Source organism: Musa acuminata, chromosome BXJ1-10, assembly GCF_036884655.1.
Source record: "Musa acuminata AAA Group cultivar baxijiao chromosome BXJ1-10, Cavendish_Baxijiao_AAA, whole genome shotgun sequence".
Lineage (NCBI taxonomy): Eukaryota > Viridiplantae > Streptophyta > Magnoliopsida > Zingiberales > Musaceae > Musa > Musa acuminata.
The window spans coordinates 26,633,601-26,655,597 of NC_088336.1; the positions used below are offsets into that span (position 1 = coordinate 26,633,601).

The 21,997-nt window shown below is 37.0% G+C and overlaps 1 protein-coding gene across 2 annotated transcripts; it reads right to left on the reverse strand.

The window, feature by feature from the left end:
* Window positions 1-442: 442 nt before the first annotated feature.
* On the reverse strand, window positions 443-17,752 carry LOC103968489 (protein ALWAYS EARLY 3). 2 transcript variants are annotated; one of them, XM_009381730.3, is made up of 20 exons: window positions 17,565-17,752; window positions 16,451-16,573; window positions 15,316-15,414; window positions 15,105-15,167; window positions 12,650-12,727; window positions 11,530-11,722; window positions 10,693-10,976; window positions 10,258-10,612; window positions 9,105-9,188; window positions 8,364-8,650; window positions 8,183-8,239; window positions 7,600-7,917; window positions 7,346-7,524; window positions 6,998-7,280; window positions 5,277-5,498; window positions 5,033-5,197; window positions 2,331-2,471; window positions 2,031-2,243; window positions 1,562-1,840; window positions 443-775 (listed from the first exon to the last, which is right to left on the reverse strand). In XM_009381730.3, the coding sequence occupies exons 2-20, from the start codon at window positions 16,550-16,552 to the stop codon at window positions 578-580; spliced, it is 3,600 nt and encodes a 1,199-aa protein (XP_009380005.2). In that variant the 5' UTR covers window positions 16,553-16,573; window positions 17,565-17,752; the 3' UTR covers window positions 443-577. The 2 variants fall into 2 exon arrangements, with proteins under 2 accessions (XP_009380005.2, XP_009380007.2); XM_009381732.3 differs by having other exon boundaries at window positions 11,530-11,719; window positions 17,565-17,751.
* Window positions 17,753-21,997: the final 4,245 nt, after the last annotated feature.

Below are 21,997 nucleotides of genomic sequence, written 5' to 3' on the forward strand. Positions count from 1 at the left end.
ACTTAGCCTCCAAAATGTGTTTTAAATTCCAAGCCAAAGACATTTTAAGATAAAAGAAGAGGTAATATAGAAACTACAAGTGTGAAGTTTGGTCACATTTTTCTAGTTATGTAATAAAAAACAATCTCACGTTTCTCCTGCTGTAAAAAGATTAACACACAAAATAAGGGAAAAACTAAAATTGTGGATGTAGGCAGCATGGCCTGAATAAGTAAACAAAGATTAAAGAAGCAAACCCAATATGCAATTTAGATGGGAGAAATAAAATGTAATCCCTAGTTTTAACCAACCCTCGTATGTTAATTCAACAGAAACAACTTCTCTGCCCAAGTCATTAAGATTTTTTTATCTACATTTACATTTCCTCCTTGTCTAAATTAGTGAAGCAAATTGTCTATTTAAGATGGTGCTGCTAGAGGTACAAAAAGTTGAATGACACAGATGGGGAATGCAAGAGCTTTGCTTTAAATACCAGAGTGGAATGTTGCACAGACCCCATTTTGAGATGGGGTAGCTATTTATCATAATACAGACAGAGGAATACACCAAAAAGGTATGCACACACAGGTAGCAAACTCTATACTGTGGTAATTTCTGGAGCAATGGTGCTTGGGGTTGGTATTAGAGCCAACATTTGGTTTTTAATGATCACCATGCATGTCTCAATCTCCCTGTAAATTGGAAGATTATGAGGAGAATGTGGTTGCAAACTGGTTACTGCAGAATCAAGAATCTGGGCAATCTCAGCGGGTGGGTACTGTCTCTCTGTACAACTCTGCAAAACCAATCAAGTTGAATATATGAATTTTTTTTTTCAAAAAGTGAAATAAAGCGTTATGAACATAAGATTTGACCGTGCATGTGTTAGTACATTACACATAGATAGATGAGTGAAGAAAACAAAAGTGCTAGTACAGTAGTAATTGAGGCATATTTCCATGTCAAGGTGGCCAGAAAAATGTCAGCTACAAAATCCTAGAATGGTATTTAAAAGGCAAATAAGTTAACAAACACTGTCTAATTTACATGTTTGGTAGTGCTTCGGTAGTAATCAGTCAGCTTTTATGTACAAAAACAACAACTTGAGAGTTGTAGACAAAATTCAAAAACCATCTAGACACGGTGACCTGAAGGAACATGTGGCAGTGTAAATTGATGGAATGACTCTCCGGAGACGATGTATCCAAATTAAAATCAGAAACGGAGATCTCTGGAAGCCAAAGAAAATTGGGTGTGTTTTAGTGGTGTTAGTTTCTGTAATATCTTCTAAATGTGGCTGATAAAATGACAATGAGAAAAAGATACCAATTCAGATACAAATTATTAAAACAACAGAAAAAAAAAAACCAATTTAAAAGCAAATAATTAGAGTCTCAGAGGACTCGGGCTCCAATTAAACTATTTGGAGTTGGCAGTTCAAATATCCTTGACCATTAAACTCGAGCCCGAGTCTGTAGGAGTTCAAAATAAAGAAAAAGCCAAACATTTAAATTATTATCTACTCGAAGCAGGTAGGATAACTAAGGAGTATACACCAATAAAGTCCTACCAACAAATTTACCTGTATCATGAGAAGTGTAGACACACACGATGAAATTAACTCGGAAGGAAGTTGAAGATCAGCATCAGTTGAGCTGTTCAGCTTTGGTGCATGAACCGTTGGCATGTCAGGTGTGCTTGCTGTGTGATCCTGATTTGCTGTGTGATTATATCCTGGATTAGGAGCCCCATGTACTCCCAACATACAAGAACCAGAACCAGAACTGCGATTATTTGCCAAATCTAAAGCCTGTCCTATTTTAGTAAAAGCATCTTCTCCTTCCTTCAGTGTGCACATTGCCTGAGAAGCACATCAAAACAATAACTATGCTCCATAAACAGACTAATGAGACCAGAGATTGTGATCAATCAAAAATTGAGGGCATAAAAGCTAGTAGCAAAAACAATCTGATAAAACCATAACAAGGTTAAGGTATTCATTGTCCAATCAGCATAAGTTATGCAGCAAAAACCGAGATATCTTCATATACCTGCACAGCAGCATCAACCATTGTCCTTGCTTTTTGCCTACAAGTAATTTCCACTACATGAGATCCCAAATCCTGATTGAGTACAGCAGATGGATTGAACAATTCTGAAGGTCCAACAGGTACTCCTGAATTTTCCATTGGCCTATTCCATGGATGTGTTGAATTATTATGGTATGTGTTACGCTGTCTTAAAGAGAGCAAGGCAAGAGCAACCTGAAACCCATATATACAGTTCAGATTATTGCTTGGGGGTATGTCCTTTGAACATTAAGTGGATATAAGTCCTACAAAGATGCTTACCTGATCATTAGCATCTCGTAGTTGAACAAGCACCATTGCATACTGTTTTCTGAAATGCTCCATATCTTTTATGGGATCACCATCCTTTTGCTTTTCTGATACTTCTCCATTCATATTCCTCAGTTCTATCAACAAAGCTTCCTACAAGTGCACCGAAATCCATTAACATCGAGGTTCCTAAAAACTAGAATAAGTAATTAATAATAAGTAATGAGATATAGGGGTATGAGTCACTGCAAGCTTCCCAGAGTGTGCTTGGATGATAAACTAGACTCCATAATCAGATTAAAAACTTTAATGCAGCAAGTGTCCAGCTTGGTTTTATGTGATTATTTTCATTTTAAGAATTCTAATGAGAAACAAGAGTGATTAGAGGCTAGACCATAGAGCCTCTCCAAACAATTTCCAGTTATTAAGCTTCCACAATGGCAATAGGGTTGAGATTAGAGTTATGAGAACTATGATTTCAAATGCTAGTAAGACAAGTATGTACCTACAAATGTTTTTATAGATCTAAGGACTGTTATCAGACCATATGGCTGGATACCGGGCAGAATTTATTTTTATTATTATTAAAATGATATAGTGTGTTATAGCTCTGTATACCTCCAGATATACTGGTGCCATATCAATCTAACAATGTGTTGAAACCAATATCGAAGCGATAATTTAACCAAGAAAAGAACTACCAATTTGAATAAAAGTTGTGTGCTGTATATCATGATAATCATCATAGTTTGCACTTGGCACCAAGTAATGGGTTCAGTTATACTAAAATCAACTATATATGGTATTGGCTAATGTACAAGATAATTGCAGTGAACCAAAATAAACCCAAACACTGGGATGTTATTTTTTTAAATCAAGATGGAATTTCTGCAATCTTAGGCGTAAATCAGAGAAAGTGGTATGTTCCACACATCAACCTGGAGGTCCATACAGACAGATGTATAGTCCAATAGCAGATTAAAATGTCAACCATTTCAAGCACATAAGACAACTGCAACTGAGTACCTGTAGCTAGAGGATGTTAACCTACATGGTGGGCAAAAAGAATGAATTACTGCTTCTGTTAGATTTTGAATGAAGCAACATGGGACATATTCCAGTCAGTAGCCAGCTCGAACAAGAGTCCTATAAAGCTCAGTTTCATCAAGGAGACATACAAGTTGGCCCCATGGTGTGTGGTGATGATATAGAATATCCATGAGGAAAGGTTATTACAGGAAACCCAGCAGAATAGAAAGGATCACACTGATGTAAAACAAGTGAAGGAAACAATACTATTGAGCAGATCAACAAGATGAGTTTCATCAAAAAGGTTCTCACTAGAAATGGATGCATGCTACTGAAAAATCTCTTGCATGCTCAAGCTGAAATTTCTTTTATATGGAGTACCAAGTAACCAGGTTATAAGCATGATTTTTATATATGGATATTGGATCCCGTAGTTGTCATTGGCCATTTTAATATGGACGTTATGTACCGTCATACCCAACATTGCATCCATATACTGGTCAGCGCCAAGGGGGCGAGTAGGAGGAGATGAAGATGAAGATGAAGATGAAGAAGATGAGGAGGAGGGGGAGGAGGAGAGGAGTGAAAAAGGAAGAAGAGGAGGTGGAGGTGGAGGCGGAGTAGGGGCACTAGGAGGCAGAGGAGAGGAGAAAAAAGAGTACCGAGCAGGCAGGCAGTTGGAAGAAGTGGGTGGTGGCAAGCAACACCAGGCGAATGAGAACCGGACGATCGGGAGAGAATGAGAAAAAGAGGGGTACTAAAACCTAAATAGACAAGAATAACTGTCAATTTTTTTAAAAAAGTCCAAACTGGATGGTAAGTTTGGACTGGACTGCCAGAGCACAAACCCTTGGTCCACGTGTCAATTCAACCTCGGACTAGTAAATACCACCCAGAGTGGTGCAATCCAAGCAAGATTTTGAAACATCATTATACATATCACAGATTCTCGAATATATGCCCAAGAATTGTCAATCCAGGACCCCACAAAGAAAAGGGGTCTTGGTACACAAGTGGTCCACAGATCAGCCAGACTGTCCTTTCAATCCTAAGCCACATAGTACTGGTCCAAATATTGCATAAAACTGTGTTTAAAACCACAGCAGCCCTGTAGATCAACTGCAGCAACAATGGAGAGAGGAGGGGAGGCTGAAGAGTAATACAACTGAATTATAAGATTTAATGTTTTCAATCAGGTTTCATCTTCTTCAACAGAATCATATCTCCAAGAAAAGATAGAGGAAAGAGAGAGAAGAGGGATAAAAAGGAACTATGGAGAGCAAAAAATTTATAAATCAATTTGTGATGCCTCTAGGGGCCTACAATACTATTATTTAGAGTGTTTGCTCTCTTAATTTTTTAAGCAATGAAACTAAACTAGAGCTTCAGGTTACTAGGGTACTAGGGTTTGCACCACAAACACTGATATGTATGTATTTTCATCATTTTTGGAAGGTTCTATTTCTCTCATCTTTGGTTGTTGTCAGCACCTGTGTAATTATCATGTCAAGTTGGCAGCAAATACCATACCACCTACCAGTTGAAATAAGGGATGCCGCAAATCAATTAGAATTTTATCAACATTTTTAATGCATAAGAGGTATAAATGAACAATCCAACATGACATCTTATTAGACAAATAGAATTGAACGACGAGATATGCAAACTTGTAGAATCATCATTACCTTTTTATCAAGAGCACGAGATAACTCAGCAAGAGCCTTTATATCAGCTTCTTTTTCCTGAATTTGTGATAGTGTACAAGGTTGATTGCACATTGCCTGCTGAGCAGCAGCTGCAACTTGAATTACAGTAGCTTTAGCTTGTGCGATGGCATCTATCGAATCCACCTGCCAGATGCACATTCTGGTTAATGGATCTCTAAAATTCCATCCTGCATAAGAATATTAAAGTTAAAAAAAGTAGAACCTTTGCCTGCTTCATTAATGTATGCATTTGATAACTCCCATCTGCAATGTTGAAACTCTCATTAGGAGCAAGTCTCGTAGAACTTCCAGTTCTCCAGTCCTTCAGACCATCTTCTAACTTCATATCTTTAAAGCTGTTGCAGTATCTGTTGAGAACACTGTCCTGTGGTCTAAAAGTTTCAGGAATATTATCAAATGGATATAGTGGCGCAGAGTCAATATCCTGAAAAAAGTGGAAAATTGCATGTCATTCCAAAGCTCAGGACGCAAAATAGTATTATTAACTAGCATCCTGTTTCCTTCCAAGCCTTGTTATGAGAACATAAAACTCAAATTGCTTATATCTAGTGAGAAAAAGGAGCACCACAGGAATATTACCGGATGCTCGCTGCAACGAAATGAGACCATATGAGTAAGAATCGCAGACAATAGTGTTCTAATTGGTAACTGGTACAAGAACAAGGACATTGGAAAGGCTAGACTAAAATCACAATAATGCTTGAACTTTGCTGAATAAAATCAGAAGAGTTTTTCTGGGTAGTAACCAGAAAAGCGTGAAAGAAAAGCAATATCAAACTTTCAGACAGAAGAGAAATTCAAATTATATATTTTTATAATACAATTTATTTTTCCTTATAACCTGTACTGATAATGCTTAGTTGAACTAAACAAGGAATGCAATTTCGGGTACCAAGCCCATGTCGGTCCATGGTTGGACTCGCATAGATCTCATCCATTTTGACTTACTGACACACAATGCCAGAACGTACTGCACTCCAAGTGTGGGCGAAGAGAAAGGAGGAAAAGGAATGAAGTGGAGACACTGAAGGAAGAGGAGGAAGAGCAAGAATGAAGAGAAAGAAGTGTACCCAAGAAGATGTAGTACTAATGAAGAAACACCCTCAAAATAGTGATCCAATGAGATGGACAAGGAGAATAAGCAGATGATGCAGATCCCCACGAGGGTAATGTTCAGCTAGAAGTTGATGAAATGTGGATGATAATTATTGACAATGAGAGCACAGGCAATTGACACCATAGAGTGGGGGGTATAATTTACTGCTAGACATATGCTACAATGAGCAATCCAGTACATGAGGGATAAGCCACAAGCATGACTTAGCAGATTGCTGATCCAGCAAAGTAGTAAATGAGACTTCTAGATTCAAGACATTTGTACTGCAGAAGAAATGAAATGCAAGACTATACAGCAGCAGTGGGTAATTAGCATGCATGTTAAGGTACATATTGCTATAACCTGAGAAAAATGACCAAGAAAAACATGTTCATCAAGTAGACAATAAAGTTTCCAAAAAGACATGTTAATGAATAGTACTGATTTTCACTTTCAACCTGAAACTTACAAATTTGTGAGACTTCATTAGATAGGGTTATTTACAAATATAAAATAAACTTCTGGCACCTACTACCATTACAAAAATATTTAAGAACTTGAAATAACTATTTTCAACTACAATTCCCGAGAGTACGAAGGCATGCTCGATGAATTCATGCACATTCTTTAACATGTAATACTGTAAGATAAAAAGGTAAAATGGAAAGTTATTTGCAAGTAATTCTAAATATTGTTATAATTAATTTCACAGTTTAGAATATAAGTTTCTCTATAAATAAATCAACATAAAAGATTCAGAAACATGTCAAACCAGAACACAATAATATACAATATATAATAGGAAACATTAAAAGTAGAAGGATTACCATTACAAACTCAACCCCTAATTCAGGCTGATCAAATTGAACCCTGCACCTACTACGGTCAACAGTGAGAATACTTCCATTGTGAAGTTCTCTTGTTTTAGGGTGACAAGCAATAACACGTTGTCCAACTGACAAAGGAAGAGCCAGATCTCTTGGGAGGCCTTCTTTAAGGCCAGCTCGAAGCTCAGCATAATGTGCCCTAACTGATTCTCGATACTGCTCGAGCTTCTCTCGTTCTTCCTTTAAGAATTGCTTTGATAATCGACGTGGCTTTCCAAGAGAACTGAAATAACAAGCAAAAAGAATAACTAACTGAAAGTCAGAATTAAGAATTCAATTAACATGTACCTTCGTATAACACCCCACTCCACACGAGTTAGTCTAGGTATGTGGCCCAACCTGACATGATTCAAGTACTCTACAAACTCACTTTTGGCAAACCAAGGAGAGTCAATTGCACTATAAAACCACTCAAACATACACCACCGGCGCAACAGTTTACATGATAGGCAGTGAGAAAGCTTTCCCTGCAATGAATAAAATAACACAATATTAGAATATTATTAGAAAACAACTTTGACCAGTTGTAAAAATATAAAAACCTTCTCAATCATCCTGTTGACTGCACTAGAGTGTCCAGGACGATCATCTCCCACAACATCAGATTTGAAATCCTTCCAGGCCAGTGCTTTCTGCAGGCATATCTTACGACGGCTTCTATGCTTAGTAAGCAAATTAACTTGGTTTTCGATTCCATCACAAAGAGTTGTTTCACTTAAATCTGTCAGTGCTCTTTCAGGATCAGTTGTAGAAGATGAGTTCTCTGGTTGTTTAATAAACTTTCCTTGCCTGAGCAACAGACTAACTTCAGTAACATGTTTAACCTTCGCAGTGGATCGTTTCCCTTCTTCAGCAAAGACCTGGTAAACAAAGTGGTAAGAATATGAGAAGACTTGTTACACAATTTTTAGCAAAAGATAAATATATATAATTACTGAAGTATAGAAGACAAACATGGGACATAAGATTGCATCCCAACATACAACTTGGTAGTTGTACAATTACTGAACAACAGAGAGATTTTAGTTAAAACTTGTTGCAGAAACTAAGATTTTAAAGCATTTTGAAGCCACAAGCATCAAAGCAAAAACAAACTATACAAGCATCAAGAGAACGCCGAAATACCTCCATCTTATGTGATTCACTTTTTTGAGTCTCACTGCAGAACTCAGATTTTGGTATCTGCCAATGGTGAATAAACAGGTAAAAATAATAAAGGAACATTACATCACGAAGGTGATGATAATTTATTATATGCATAAATCAGATAAAGCTGAAAATACTGAAATGGTTGCATATCTCTTACCTTCCTAGACAAAGATTTCCCTTTTCTTTTTTCTGTCATACCAATACATGCACAAGCTTGCTGATTCATTTCAGCAATAACTTTTGCATCATGTTGCAATCCCTTGACAACTTTAGAACTTTTCCTGGAAAGTATATCAGAACCAACACTAGTAGAATGCCTTCTCTCCTTTTTCCCGGGAACTTTAGGCTTATCTCTTTGGTAATTTAATGGCAATGATTCAGGTATATTAGGCTTCTCATCAGTATCAACATTTGCCTGTTCTTCTTTGACCTGGGCTGATGATTCTAAACACAGTATAAAAAATGTAACACAGGAACTCATTTGTGTAAGATTCTTATAAAAATGATCTGTCAATAAAATACTAAAGATGAGAAAGCAATATTTTCACACATAGGCTTTAAACACAAAACGGGCCAAATTATTAGGCAATTTCCTATAGCTGGATGGAGACACAATTTCCTACATAGGCAAATACCATTTTTGGTCGCATCTACCAATCAAACAAGAAAAGGAGAAGGTTTTACTGGTAGCAAAATTTTGACACTAATGCTTTTATGCATGTACAATCGGTAAAATTCCACCTGATGAAAGGAACGGATAGGGGAAGAATAACATATAAAAAATTATTTTGGAGACAAATATTTTACCTAAATCATGCACATATGGATTATGACAGTTTCTTCAAAAAGCATGTATACAGAAAATGAAGAGACAAGAATCTAGGTAAAACAAACTAACCAGACTCAACAACAGATAAAGGAAGCAAGATGTTAACGGACAAATCAGCTAGTGTCTGCAGAGCATCCAGGGCAGAGTTCTCATCTACAAAGAAAAACCAATAAGCTGAGTAACCATGTCATATCATCTCATATGCATGTGAGAAAATAACAATAAACAAAAAGAAAAAATATAAGTTATTCACTAAAATTTTATCCATGTAAAATTAGCATTCACATATGTTCCACCAAACAACATTTAAAAATAAAACAGAAGGGCAAGTAAGAACATAAATGATGATATTGCAAGATATTTCCGATGACCTAGATTCCACCAGAAACATTTAGAAATACAACATGAATGAAGCCATCACTTATATAAGTTGACAGAAGAGAAGGACAACTGAGATCATGAACAACGAAATTGAAAGACATTTCCATTTACCTATAAAAAGGCTAGCCGCAAACAACTATCTTATTCAACTGGAAGTTTTAACCCATAAGAGCTTAGGTTATCAATTTAAGGTTCGAGGAGCTTTAGCTTCTGGTGGACAATAAAGAAGTTTTTGGAAGGCAATTATAATATTCCACTTGTTGGTGACTACATAGCATGTTCCTGGGCTTGCATGTGGTTCACGCCTTATGCATGACAATATTGTTATAGCCAAGGATCACATGACTAAAAAAGTACACATAAGCAAGAAAGAAACAAGATGGAGAAAGGGAAATATATTATATATCAGAGAAGGAGCAGATGAGAGTATGGTCATGCCAATACTAGTAACACTCCTTGACGAGGAAGCTGACTTCAATATTTTGTATACTTTATCTCCATGTCAATCGACACGATGATCACATAATTTTCATTAATTGCAGAACATAAGCATCCAATTCAATATAGCATGTTGAGATACAAATGCAATAACCCATAAGGCAATAGACAATGTTGATATCATCTTATCTATGAATTGTGGCTGTTGAAGTATCATCAGTATAATTAAACCTTAAGCTAGAAGCACATAAGTTTATATTCTAGTCATTCTCGTCAAACTAGTAAAACAATGAAAGAATAACATGGTCAGAGCCACAAATTCCTAGAGAAAAATGGGAAAACTAAGACATGTTGACAATAATGAGGGAATGAAAGGGGAAAGCAAAGATAATTTGTAGCAAACCTCCAAAAAAGAGTTGACGGCTTCTTTTTCTTGAACCAATAGATCCACGAGTAGTTTTACTGACTTTGACCTCCAAGTCAGTTTCATCTTTAATTTTTCGAACACTTGATCCTTCCTCGGTACCACTGCATGCTTCCCTATCATCATCAATTTGAAAGCTTTCAGCATTAGAAGTTCTTGGCCTCTTTCCTTGGCGTTTCTTCACCCTTTTTGGAGCTTCAACTGCTCCAGAACCTTCATTACCATCTCTAGCGAATACTCCATTCTCAGCTTCCCTACTCCCTAGACTATTTTCATGACAATCGCCATCCATTTGACTTAATAACTTTGACCTATCAATCTCCAGTTCAACACTCTGGATTTTGCAGGAAGAATGATTCAGTAAATATAGCAAAATCAAAGCACCAAGCCAAATAAATACATGTAGTTGGTTACCTTTTGTTCACTACTTTTAACAGGAGAGGACCTTATGTGATCAACTCTGTTTTCAGGTGTTCGAGAAACCTGTGGTGAGCCGCCTCTTTGCAGAACCTCTGCTAAAGCCAATGCTGCAACATGGGCACCTTCATCATCAACAGCATTTACCTCAGATTTTGAAGGCTGTTTAATTAAAAATGCTGATTTTTCTTTGTCGTCTTTGCTGTACATATTTGCATTTGAAACAGGGATGCGAGGAGTCCTTTTCCCAACAGCACGAGGTTGATTTCCCAGAAATAAATCTGCTAAAGTTGTAGAATTAATTTTATAGATAAGGAAAGAAAGATTATGCACACAACACATGCCAATAAATAGATGCAAGGGCAGAAACATCTCCACACCCCAGCGAAGAAAACACCTATCTTTTTCAGAACACATCAAAATTGGAAAAATATTTTTTATTCTTATTGTAAATTGTTTTATAACTTTTATTAGGTGACATACACATCAAAATCAGTCTAATGTATGTTCTCATGGTCAAAATCTTTTTTTTGGTCATCCATAGCAGAAATTCTGACTTCAATTCTGCAGAATGTGTAGGATCAGAGGACAGCGATTAAAACAATAAAAGGCAATTCAATAAATGAGGAACTATATTAAAATAAGATTTCTATAAAATAACAAGAGGACCCCAGGTGATGGGGAAAAACTTGGTCTATTATATTGTCACTTTCCCAATACGTCCTTCAAAATAAATGCATGCTGATGCTACATTTCAACCAAATTGCTATCACTCCAGTATCAGATAATAGACAATAGCTAAATAACAAATAAAATAGTACTGAAAGATTGTACCTCCAGAACGCTTCTTCTTCAACAAAGATAGGCATCCATATCTTGATGAAGCTGATTGATATTGTGACCTATCAAGAGAGCACCCATCAGAACCCTTGGATATAAGTCGAAATTTTCCCCGACCACGCTTTTGAGTCTTTTGAGATGCTTTTGCAACATCATTGCTTTCTGGATCACTCTCATTTCCTTCCTGCTAGTTGTTAGTTCCCAGTTTCAGACTATCGAATTTCAAAAAAACTAAATGCACGATCAGACGTAAGAGCAAAGATTCAAGAACTAAAAAGGCAGGAGAAGGGATATTGTTCATCTGGATCATGGCATGATTAACTAATTTGTAGCAGAAAAAGATTTTTAAGGAGTTGAAAAACTTATCAAAGCAAACAAACTGGGGAAAAAGATACTAATTAGTTATAAAAAGTTATAACAAGCCATGATATCATCATTTTGGCACCAAAAGAAGAAATAGCACTAGAAACAGAAACTGTATAACAGAGCAATAATATGCAGAAACACTACCTAAAAATCATTAGTTGGTTCAGCTTTCTGTAAGATTGTCCTTCATGGTCAAAGATTTATTTAATTATTAAAGAAAAATGGCTTTTCAATCAATAAGTCAACCCCGGTTAAAAAATCGATCATACTGGGTGGTACGGGTTGTTTTTACCCGTTTGAGACTTTACTGGTATATGGATCAGGCAAGGACCAGGCAAATTTTTCACGGCCCACTTCAGAATAGTGTTTACCACCTGATACAGTTACCGTTTCAGGCAGTCCTTTGACTAGTACATAAAGGTGAGTTGAGTTAGTCCTTTGACTAGTGCATCCAGGTCAAAGGACTAAGCTTACCAAAATGTTGAGTCATGACGTTGAACAGTTCTAGCTATTTCTTCACTAGAATTGATCACTTTCAATAGCCTTTATCCAAAAAGTCCATGCTTCTTAATTCACAGTAAAATTTGATAAAAATCATCCTTTTTCGAGTACAGAAGAAGCTAGAACTAATATTCATTTATGAATAATTTATTTCCGATTTCAAAAGGAGTAATTGATTAGATGATGAGAATCAACAGTAAAGTGTAGCTAATACCAGTAAACTGGAGAAAACAAACTCCAATCTCACCAGAATGTTGTGGTGATCAGTCATCATTGCAATTAGCCCAGCTGCAGTAGCCGTTCCTTCTGGAAGAGATAAATATGCCTGAAAAACCATGGCAAACTTTAGTCAGTCATGAAAAGTATCATGGGGTCTTTTTCTTATGAATAGACAAACTATTTGCAGCAAGATTGAAAATCAAAAATTTCAGAAGTACAAAATTTATCATAAAATCATAAACGAAATCAAATCAGCTGTAAGAAAAAATGTTAGTAAGTGTTTGGTAGCCTTCATTTCTTTTCTGCATTGCATCAATTGATGCAATGCAGGTAGTCTTCGGAAGGTTGTATCTCAAATCATGAATTTACTTTTACAGTATAAGCATGCATCAAAATTATGTGTTTTGTTATGCAACCAACTAGGTCACATGGCACTATGAAGTCCTGCATAATACATCTAATTTTTTGCCCCATACCAATATTAATCAAGAAATAGTTATGCATTGTCAGCCTGCATTTGCACCAAACAACTAACCCTGCATTAGTTAATGTATGCATCAACAAATGCAGTGCATTTACTAATGCAGCGGATCAACAACCATCGGCCACTAAACATTCCATTAGTGGAACCTATCAAGTTCAACATGGAGAGTAAACCTTGGTAAAATCACACTACTATTGCTAAACTCAATAAGAATAGTAGATATTAATTTTGTTCCAACAGACAGAATATAATTGAAAGTGAGAAGCACAGCTCCATCAAAAGAAAATGACAGAGCTGCTATAGAAAAGACAGGAAATGCACAAACAATGGGCTTTCAAATGTTCTCTGTCTCAACCTGGCTCTCAAGTTAATTTCAGCAGTTTTTGGTTATTACAACTTGCAACTGTGATGCTTTTGCTTTCATGATTGCAGCCAGAAAGTTAAAAAGTTATGAGAAGTCGAGGGACTACAAAGATACTTAAGGATTATACAAAACAAGCAAAAAAAAAAGTAGCATCTTTTTATGTAGGAACTTTTGGAATTCGCAAGTATCCTACATGAGTTTCCTGCTTTTAGCCAAGAAAGAAAAAGTAATTAAAATAAGTCAAATAAAACCTCGGGAATCCACATATTACTGATTTTTATTTTATTTTACTACTCATATTCAAAAATTTTATAATATACATACTAGACGCTTACGATGGGTCTCAAACCGCCGACATTGTAACTAGGCCTAGAGAACCGTAACTACTGGGATGCCTCTTCAGAATTCTATCAACTCTTCTCTAAATATGAAGTCAAAATAAACATAAGTCTTCTTTCATCTATATCAAGGCTTATAAATCGTGGTACAGCATTGAATCTGATCGGCGGCCAGACTACTATGGTACTCTGATCAATGTTCGATATGGATCGATACCACCCGAACAAGAGAGAGAGGGGGAGAGAAGAAGGGAGGAAGAGAAAGAAGGAAGAAGATGCGTAGGAGACAAGAGGAAGATAAGGCAAACTGGAGTCGGAGAAAGATGTGTCTCCAAATGAGGAAACAATAGTGACACAGCAAGGAGGAGGAGGAGGTGTTGACGAGACAAGGAGAGAGAGTGTGTGCATCAGAGAAAGAAAGCATGCACAAGAGAGAAGAAAGAAAAGAAAAAGGAGAAGAGAAGGGCAGCTGTCTCAATTGCAGAAATTTTAATAAAATAACAACCAATATCAGTTAGTAAGCTTATGTCCAGTATAGTTTGGTACGGATCTGCATACTGTCAATAAATATGGTGCTATGAGCATATGGCACATTTTAGCTCATATCGGACAGAACTGGACAAAATTATCCAGTTCCTGTCCTAATTGGATATCGGACTAATATATACTAACCATACAAGAGGTACAAATGATATTAAAACCTTGATCAATTTATGGAATATGGAAATACTCCCATAGATCTCATATGACACAACTATTTATATTTGATGGCTTTGAAAGTAGGTAAGCCATTAGGCCTATACACACTATATCTTTATCTGCCAAAAAAATCCAAAAATTGGATGTTCCAACATTTAATACCAAGGTTCCTCCAATCAAGTAGATCAACCTGATGAATGATTAAAAAACAAAGTAGATCAACCTGAAGAATGATTAAATCCAGCAGCTACAAATATGTCAATGAACCAAACTGTCTACTCTAGACATAACAGATCAAACAGTTGAAACACTTTGTGAGAGGAGGAGACACAATATAAAATCAACTAGAGAAATACACAACTGTATGCCAACCAACAAGCACTTTAAGCTAGAGAGGGTTGACAAAAGAAAAGAGGTGAATGTGAAAATCAGGTAATGGACCAGCACAACCACATTCTAGAGAAGAACTGCATGATACATTACTACAGAAACATGTCTGATTCAACACATATAAAAGCAGAATGGACTCATAAAAAGTGAGAACATCAATATATGTCAAGAACATAAAAGGAATTATGGATTTGAGAAAAGATCTTACTTTATTCATGTTGTAAAGAGCTTCCACCATTTCTGATGATCTGTTAGGTATAGTACCAGAAACCTACAAATAAAAGGATTTATGATATTCACAAAAGATCCAAAAATAATTTTCATACTTTCTTAGATATCAGGCTTATCAAATGCATGGCGTTTCTCTTCTTTTTTATTTTGTTTTGGGGAGGGGAAAAAAACTAAAAAGGCAACTATACCTTTCTCCAATCTTTCCCATATTTACGATAAGCTTCGTAGAAGCGCTCAAGTTCTTCTTTGCTCCATTGAGGACCTAACATGTCAGACAACTTCCTCTTCTGCATAGTCAGAAGCCCAGATACTTGAAATTAATAACCAAAACACAGTTAGAACAGTACACTTTATCTTCAGAGATACAGTTTACTCATGTAACTAATGCTTAAGAAATGAAAGGTTTGAATCAATACTTTTGACCAAAGTGAATGATAAATGCAACCAAACAAGTCATTTTCTTACATGTTAACAAGTATTCTGTATTTCATGTATGATCTCAGCTTTACCCAATTTTGTGTTTGCTAGAAATTTGCAACCTACAGCAAAGGGATGATGTCAGGTCTATAGATGCTTTAAAATCAGCTTCCTCCACTGGTGAAGTTTTCTCAGTTCAGAATTCTCCTTCTCATGGGTGATCAACAGCAATTTTAATGTGCTTCAGAGATTTATCAGAAAAATATTGATAATAAGGGCCTTATTCAATTTGGAATAAATGGCAACCAAACTTGAAGTGTTGTGAGAGCATAACCCCAGGAAACTGGCAAAACTGAAATGTTCGACTTGGTCTGGACAATCCTTCTCCCATCAGCCCAATGTACATCATTAAGACCTTCAAATTTTTCATTTTAAGATACAAGAGAACTTCAAAACTTGAAATTCCTCTCTATTATCCTGTGGAAGATTACCCACTATCATTTTCGCTCAAACATTTAGAACACTCAAAAGTGAAGCTTCAAGGAACACTTACGAAGATATATAATCAAGAAGTTTGAAAGTCTGGAAGAGAGGGACCCAATCAATGCTGCAAATGATTCATTTCAAATTTCCTTACAGGATCCAACGCATAGGAAGATGAAATACTTGGAAACTAAAAACAACAACCACATGACTAAAATGAGGGAATGGGAGAAAAATTTTCAATGACATTGCAAACCAACAGAACCCTCTCTAACCTGAGAGATAATTGCTTATAATATATGTTCACGTTTCAGTTTTGCCCTTTGTTCCTGTTACTACAGCAAAATCTTTAAAAGCATATGAGCATGATTCAAGGACCATGAACTGTTCGGCGGGTGAAGAACAAAAAAAATAAGATCTTACTCGTGTTCGACTTTTCTTTGGAGGTGTCTCATCCTTCTCGGACCAGTCTTCGAAAACTTTAAATCGCTTGTTCACATTTCTCGATTTCCTGGTTGAAGCCATTAAAATTTCTCTCTATATCGCCTGCAGTATGTATAGGACATCAATCGATACTTATCAAGAAATTTCATTTTAAAACTAGGTAGGTGCACATTATACACACTTCATACGATATAAAGAAAAAAAAAGTTGACCATTTAAAATAGTATGCTATACATTCTAAACTGTAAAAACTTGGGAGTTATAACTAGGTCCCACCTTGAGAAAATTAATGCATAGATGTAAAACCTCAAGACAATAGAGAATGGTGGAACAAAAGAAATTTATATCACTGAACAAAGAGTATGGAACTCATGTAATAGACAGTCTCTCGAAATCTAGCGTCAACAGAAATAAAAAATTTTAAGTTATAGTGCTGTTAAAAAGAGGGGCAAAAACAGTTCTCACTGACCCCGAAGGAACCTAGACTGGAAAAAACCTAGACGGGCATAAGTGCATGTATTATAGCAAGAAGGTAACCAACAGCGGAGAGAAGAGTCCCACCCTTGAAGCTAAAATTCAATGTCCACGTAGACGAGAACCATACTATGAACGGGGAGAAGAATCCAGAAAAATGAACGCTAAAAGGAAACAACTAAAGAACGGTTCGAGGTCATCAAGAATGGATCTAGGATAAAGCTGCCCTAAAGCTTATGGAGCTAGTATATTGTGATGATCGGACAGTAAGGTTTCATGAAATAAATATGCTTTATTAAGGAGCTCAATCTCAAAAACGAAAGTTTGACAACTCGATCTATCTTGAACCAAAGAATTCGACAGTATTCGATCTCACAACGTCCGTAAAAGCCAAAAAGAAAAGCAAAGAAACCCATTGCAGCGAAAAGGGAGGAATTGGGTCGGTGGTAGCGGGGCGAATGAGGAACGAGCAGGAAAGAGGAAGCCACTGAGGTATCAATCGAGACTTTGGCAGCACGATCTAAAGGTAAAACACACGAAGGATTGAATCAGGAGGAGAAATCGCGGTTTGATTTCGAGAAACAAGAATTTCAAGATCTCGAGCAAAAATTGGGCGTACCTGGAGAGGAAGAGCGCGGGGAGCCGCGAGTAGATGGAGAGGGGATCGGAGAGTGACGCGAGCGCCGCCCTCCTCTTCCGGACGAAGGCGAGAGCCAGAGAGAAGGTGGACGGGAGGCGCCTCCTTTTTCTTTCTCTTTGTTTCTGTGTTTGGTGGAATCGGCGGGTGGAGGACGGGGAGGGAAGGGGGTTAAAGATGCTGAGAGGGGGACGGAGGGATAGAGAGCTTTTAGATTCGCGCACGGAGATTTGCGCATTTGAAAGGTCCGCCGGTGCTGCTGCCACTCAGATAATTCAAACGAACAATACCTTTTCGTACGTGCTTATCCGAAACCCGCCCGGCCACCTCTTCTGTGATTGGAACAAAGAATAATCCCGGATGGGTAACAACAGGTGTGAAGCCGGCCATTCTTGACGTGGCACCAAACTTTTAACTATACTTCACAAAAATTAGTATTTCAACCCAATAATCTATAAATTAGTATTTCAATGTTAAGAGTCGAAGATGGACGAGTCAATTGATTGATAAATTAGATTGGGGATGTATATGGCAAGGCATCTAATGCACTCAGAAAGACTTTGTTAGCAAGAATTGATGCAAGAGGGGTTGATAAGTGTGGGTGGGGTCCTTTTTCGGATGATTCTTACAATGATAGTGTACCTGGGACATACATGGTAGCTATTACATGATGAACGATACACCAAAGACATGAGGCGTATATGTGCTACATTAAGATTGGCGTCATGCGATGACGTTATATACCCTAATTACATGGATGTCCGTGTGTCATTTATGCCATATCAATATGATATGTATTATTAAATATAAAAAGATTAAATGGCTGACACACTTAAGTGTGTACATAAACTGACATCAGCATAATAATAAAGTATTAACACACCTTTAGTGATGAAAGAAGGGGCCAACGGCCTATGATCGCGTTTTGTTGACGCGCGATTGCATGAGCAAAAAAGAACAAAACCATTTATTGCAAATTGGACGAATTTAAGGGCTCGTGATGACGCGCATACCAATACATGCTCGATATTATAAATAACCAATTAGCATCGACTTATACGTTCCGATGTCGAAGCTTAATCAGTTTAACACACATTAATTTATATCGAATGATACCATCAGAATTAGTTTCTTGATCAAGTAATTAAAATTAAGTTTGGTCGACGCACTTTGATTGAAGAAAACAATGGGTAGTTTAAAGAATTTACTGAATGATGATCTACGCCACTCGACCCAATGATACAATCTAATTTGCAATATATATAAATATATATATATATATGAGAAACTTCTCCTATTAGAGTTTAATATCTCCAACTATATAATGAAGTATAAGGTATTTCTCTCGGGACTTCGATACATCCAAATATTTTAATTTAAGATTTAATAATATTAAATGACTCATAATTAATAGTGAACCAAGAAAAGAGAAATTACAAGGCCTAAGATACAATGACAAAGTAAAAGCTAACTCACTACTTATTATAATTTAATATGTTGTATGTTCCTCGTGAAGGGAATACCCATGCCAATATACTTGTCAGATTAGCATCAATCGAGACTACGAAGGATAGTTGACTAAAGTTCAATTCGATAGCTCATCTTCAAACCAATGATCTTATTTAAATTATCTACTGAGTTATTCTCGGACGATTAAGGAAGTGGATCATTGGAGTAAAAGACGCTTGGGTAGATAAACTGCTAAGGTGAGGTCGAGCGCGACACTGACCCCTATTCGTTCTCGAGGAGAGGAGGTCAGACACGAAATCAACCTTTGTTTCTTCCTGAGGTGAGGAGGTTGGGTGCGGCCCTAACCCCTATTCCTTCATGATAAGAGCAAGGTCTACAAGCCGTGGGAGGAGTCAATGTGGACCCCTCCCACGGTTGGTCTTAGTGATGAGCGAAAGTAGGGCTCCTCCTATATTCTCCCTTGATAACGAGCAAAGGAGGAGCCCACTTAGACTCCTCCCATAGCTCGCCATGGCGACGAGCAAAAAGGGAGAAGGGGCAGCTCGATGACATGGAATATTCATAACATCTCCCCTGTAGCCCTATGTAGATCCTTTGATGATAATAGACCTGTCGCCAACATGGGTCTCTCGGTGACAAGTAGAGGATATACTCGGCTCGACTCTTCCCATAGCCTACCTCAGTGATGGGCAATAGAGGAACATGGATTAGCTTTTGCAATAAGTTAACCGAGAGCAAGCTTCCTCTGCCCAAAGTTGGTCTCTTAGAAAATCAAACAGGCGACCAAAATTCAATTTTCTCTATCAGCATACAACAACATAGCTTAGGCAACGATAAGGGTTACAACATCTCAACTATAGATCGATGATTAACCCATGGCCCGATGAGGTCATTATGGTATCCCTACTATAGATCAGGCAATGATATGGGCACGATCAGATCGAGGCATTATGGGTTGCCTCGATGACAAGTAGGGGAGGAGCCCACCTCGACTCCTCCCATAGCCCACTTTGATGAGCATATTGTCACGACTTTCTTTAAGTGCCTCTAAGAGAATTGGGTTGGAGTCATGCTCGAGTTAGAAAAGAAGTGGTAAAAGGAGTAGGTCTTACCTTTTGATACATACACCTTATCATCGCTACATCATGTCATGCAATGATGAATGACTTCTCTGTAGCAAATCGAACAAGCCAATCATATCCTCTATTATCCAAAACAGGCATCTTGACGACTCCTCCCTCCACCTCTATATAGTGCATATGTCGGATAAGCTGATAGTTACGCTTTGTGGCCTCTTTAGAAAAGTTCCTAAAGAATATCTTTAGAGGGATAAATGAAAAAGAAATATCATCGATCAATTATCATCCAACACATGACCTTCATGTGATGACCAAGCCAACAAAAGTGAGAAAAGATCTACACCCTTGGTTTGCTCGCTTAGACATAAGTCCAAAACAGAAGATTATAAGCTGCATCCTCTATTGTCACTCATATGGATAAAAGCATAAAGGTAGATTGTTAAAGGCGATTGAGATTGTATCCCCACAAAATATTTCTATCCTCTACAATCCCTCTACGACCATATATAAAAATTTACTTTTAGCATAATTATCGAGGGACAATCACTTTTATCACTTGTGATCATACTCACTTATCTTAGATTATTGACTTAGACATAAGAGAGATTGGGTCAAGAAAGCTCTCTTGACCTCAATCTCCAAACAAGTGACACTTCATGAGTTTGACGTTTCAAACATCCCTATATACATATATCAGAACCTTATCAAATCTTCTTATAACACCTAATAAAAATTTAATATTTTTTACTTAATTTGAGTCAGTTTATCATTTTAGATTAGAAATATGTGTATACTAATCGAAATTTTGATCAAGCCAAACCATCAAAGAATCTGAGGTGCAATTGATGTAAATGTCACCGACCTCCACACACACACACACACACACACACACACACACACACACATATATATATATATATATTACTGTTGATGTTGTCGGGTGTCATTCTCGAACCGGCACTCGGGTCCCTCTCTTGATCTAGATTACTTCGTCTCAAACTTTCATTACTTGTTCTTATAATTCTCAAGAATCTCATGTGTTCAAGTTGGAAGCGATTCTGCCTTTATTATCTTTCATATAATTATCGTTCTAGTTGTTGAAAGAGACGATCGGAGGCTGATTAAGTTGAGCATATAGATATGCGTTTTCTATTTCAGTTGTGCTGTCTAGTCTTGCAAAGTAACATTCTGCATCCAAATTTGTGGCTTCAAAAGTTTACGTGCATAAACCGGGGAAGAAATGTTGATTAAAGAAATTTTATTGGTAGATAACATCACCAAAGAGGTGTTTGGTGAGGGTTTTTAACCTTCCAGTTATCAATTTAAACCTTTATTTACATGTTCTAAGTATCGAGTATCATTCTGCCCATCATTATATGTTTACCTACCTTCTGCACTTGCAGCTGCAATATACATTGTGTTCTATCAGGTGATACAGCATCTTTTGATTCATCACGGAACTCAAATATGCCTTCATGCACAACACGTAACTTTTCATTTTTTGATGGTTATTTCCTTTCTGTCACGGCTAACGAGGAAATCAAATACATATTCTAAGAGTTCTTTTATTTTTTTCTATTTCAAATTTTATGTTAGCAAATGGTTATATATATTCTATATAATAAAGAAGTGATACGTTTAATGATGGATGATCTCATGAATTATGGTTTAAGGAGATTCTCGTTAGCAGGTTTTATTTTATGGGTACGAGGGGACAAGCGTGCAATCCAACAATTATTCTCACTATTATCCTGCGTGTTTCTTGGACCATGCTGTTTCATCGATTCTGGTTTCTGTGACTTCCTTGTCGAAGAGCTGTCTTTTGCAGGTCCTCCCAGATGTCCCACCTGATATGGTAGATGCTAC

Bases quoted from the DNA above. Each gene is read 5' to 3' on its own strand.
- LOC103968489 (XM_009381730.3), bottom strand. From the start codon at position 16,552: ATGGCTTCAACCAGGAAATCGAGAAATGTGAACAAGCGATTTAAAGTT. The intron at 10,613-10,692 runs GTAACCAACTAC...TGCAAAATCCAG, and splicing joins TTAAAAGTAGTGAACAAAAG to AGTGTTGAACTGGAGATTGA. The intron at 8,651-9,104 runs GTTAGTTTGTTT...TACTGTGTTTAG, and splicing joins TTTATCTGTTGTTGAGTCTG to AATCATCAGCCCAGGTCAAA.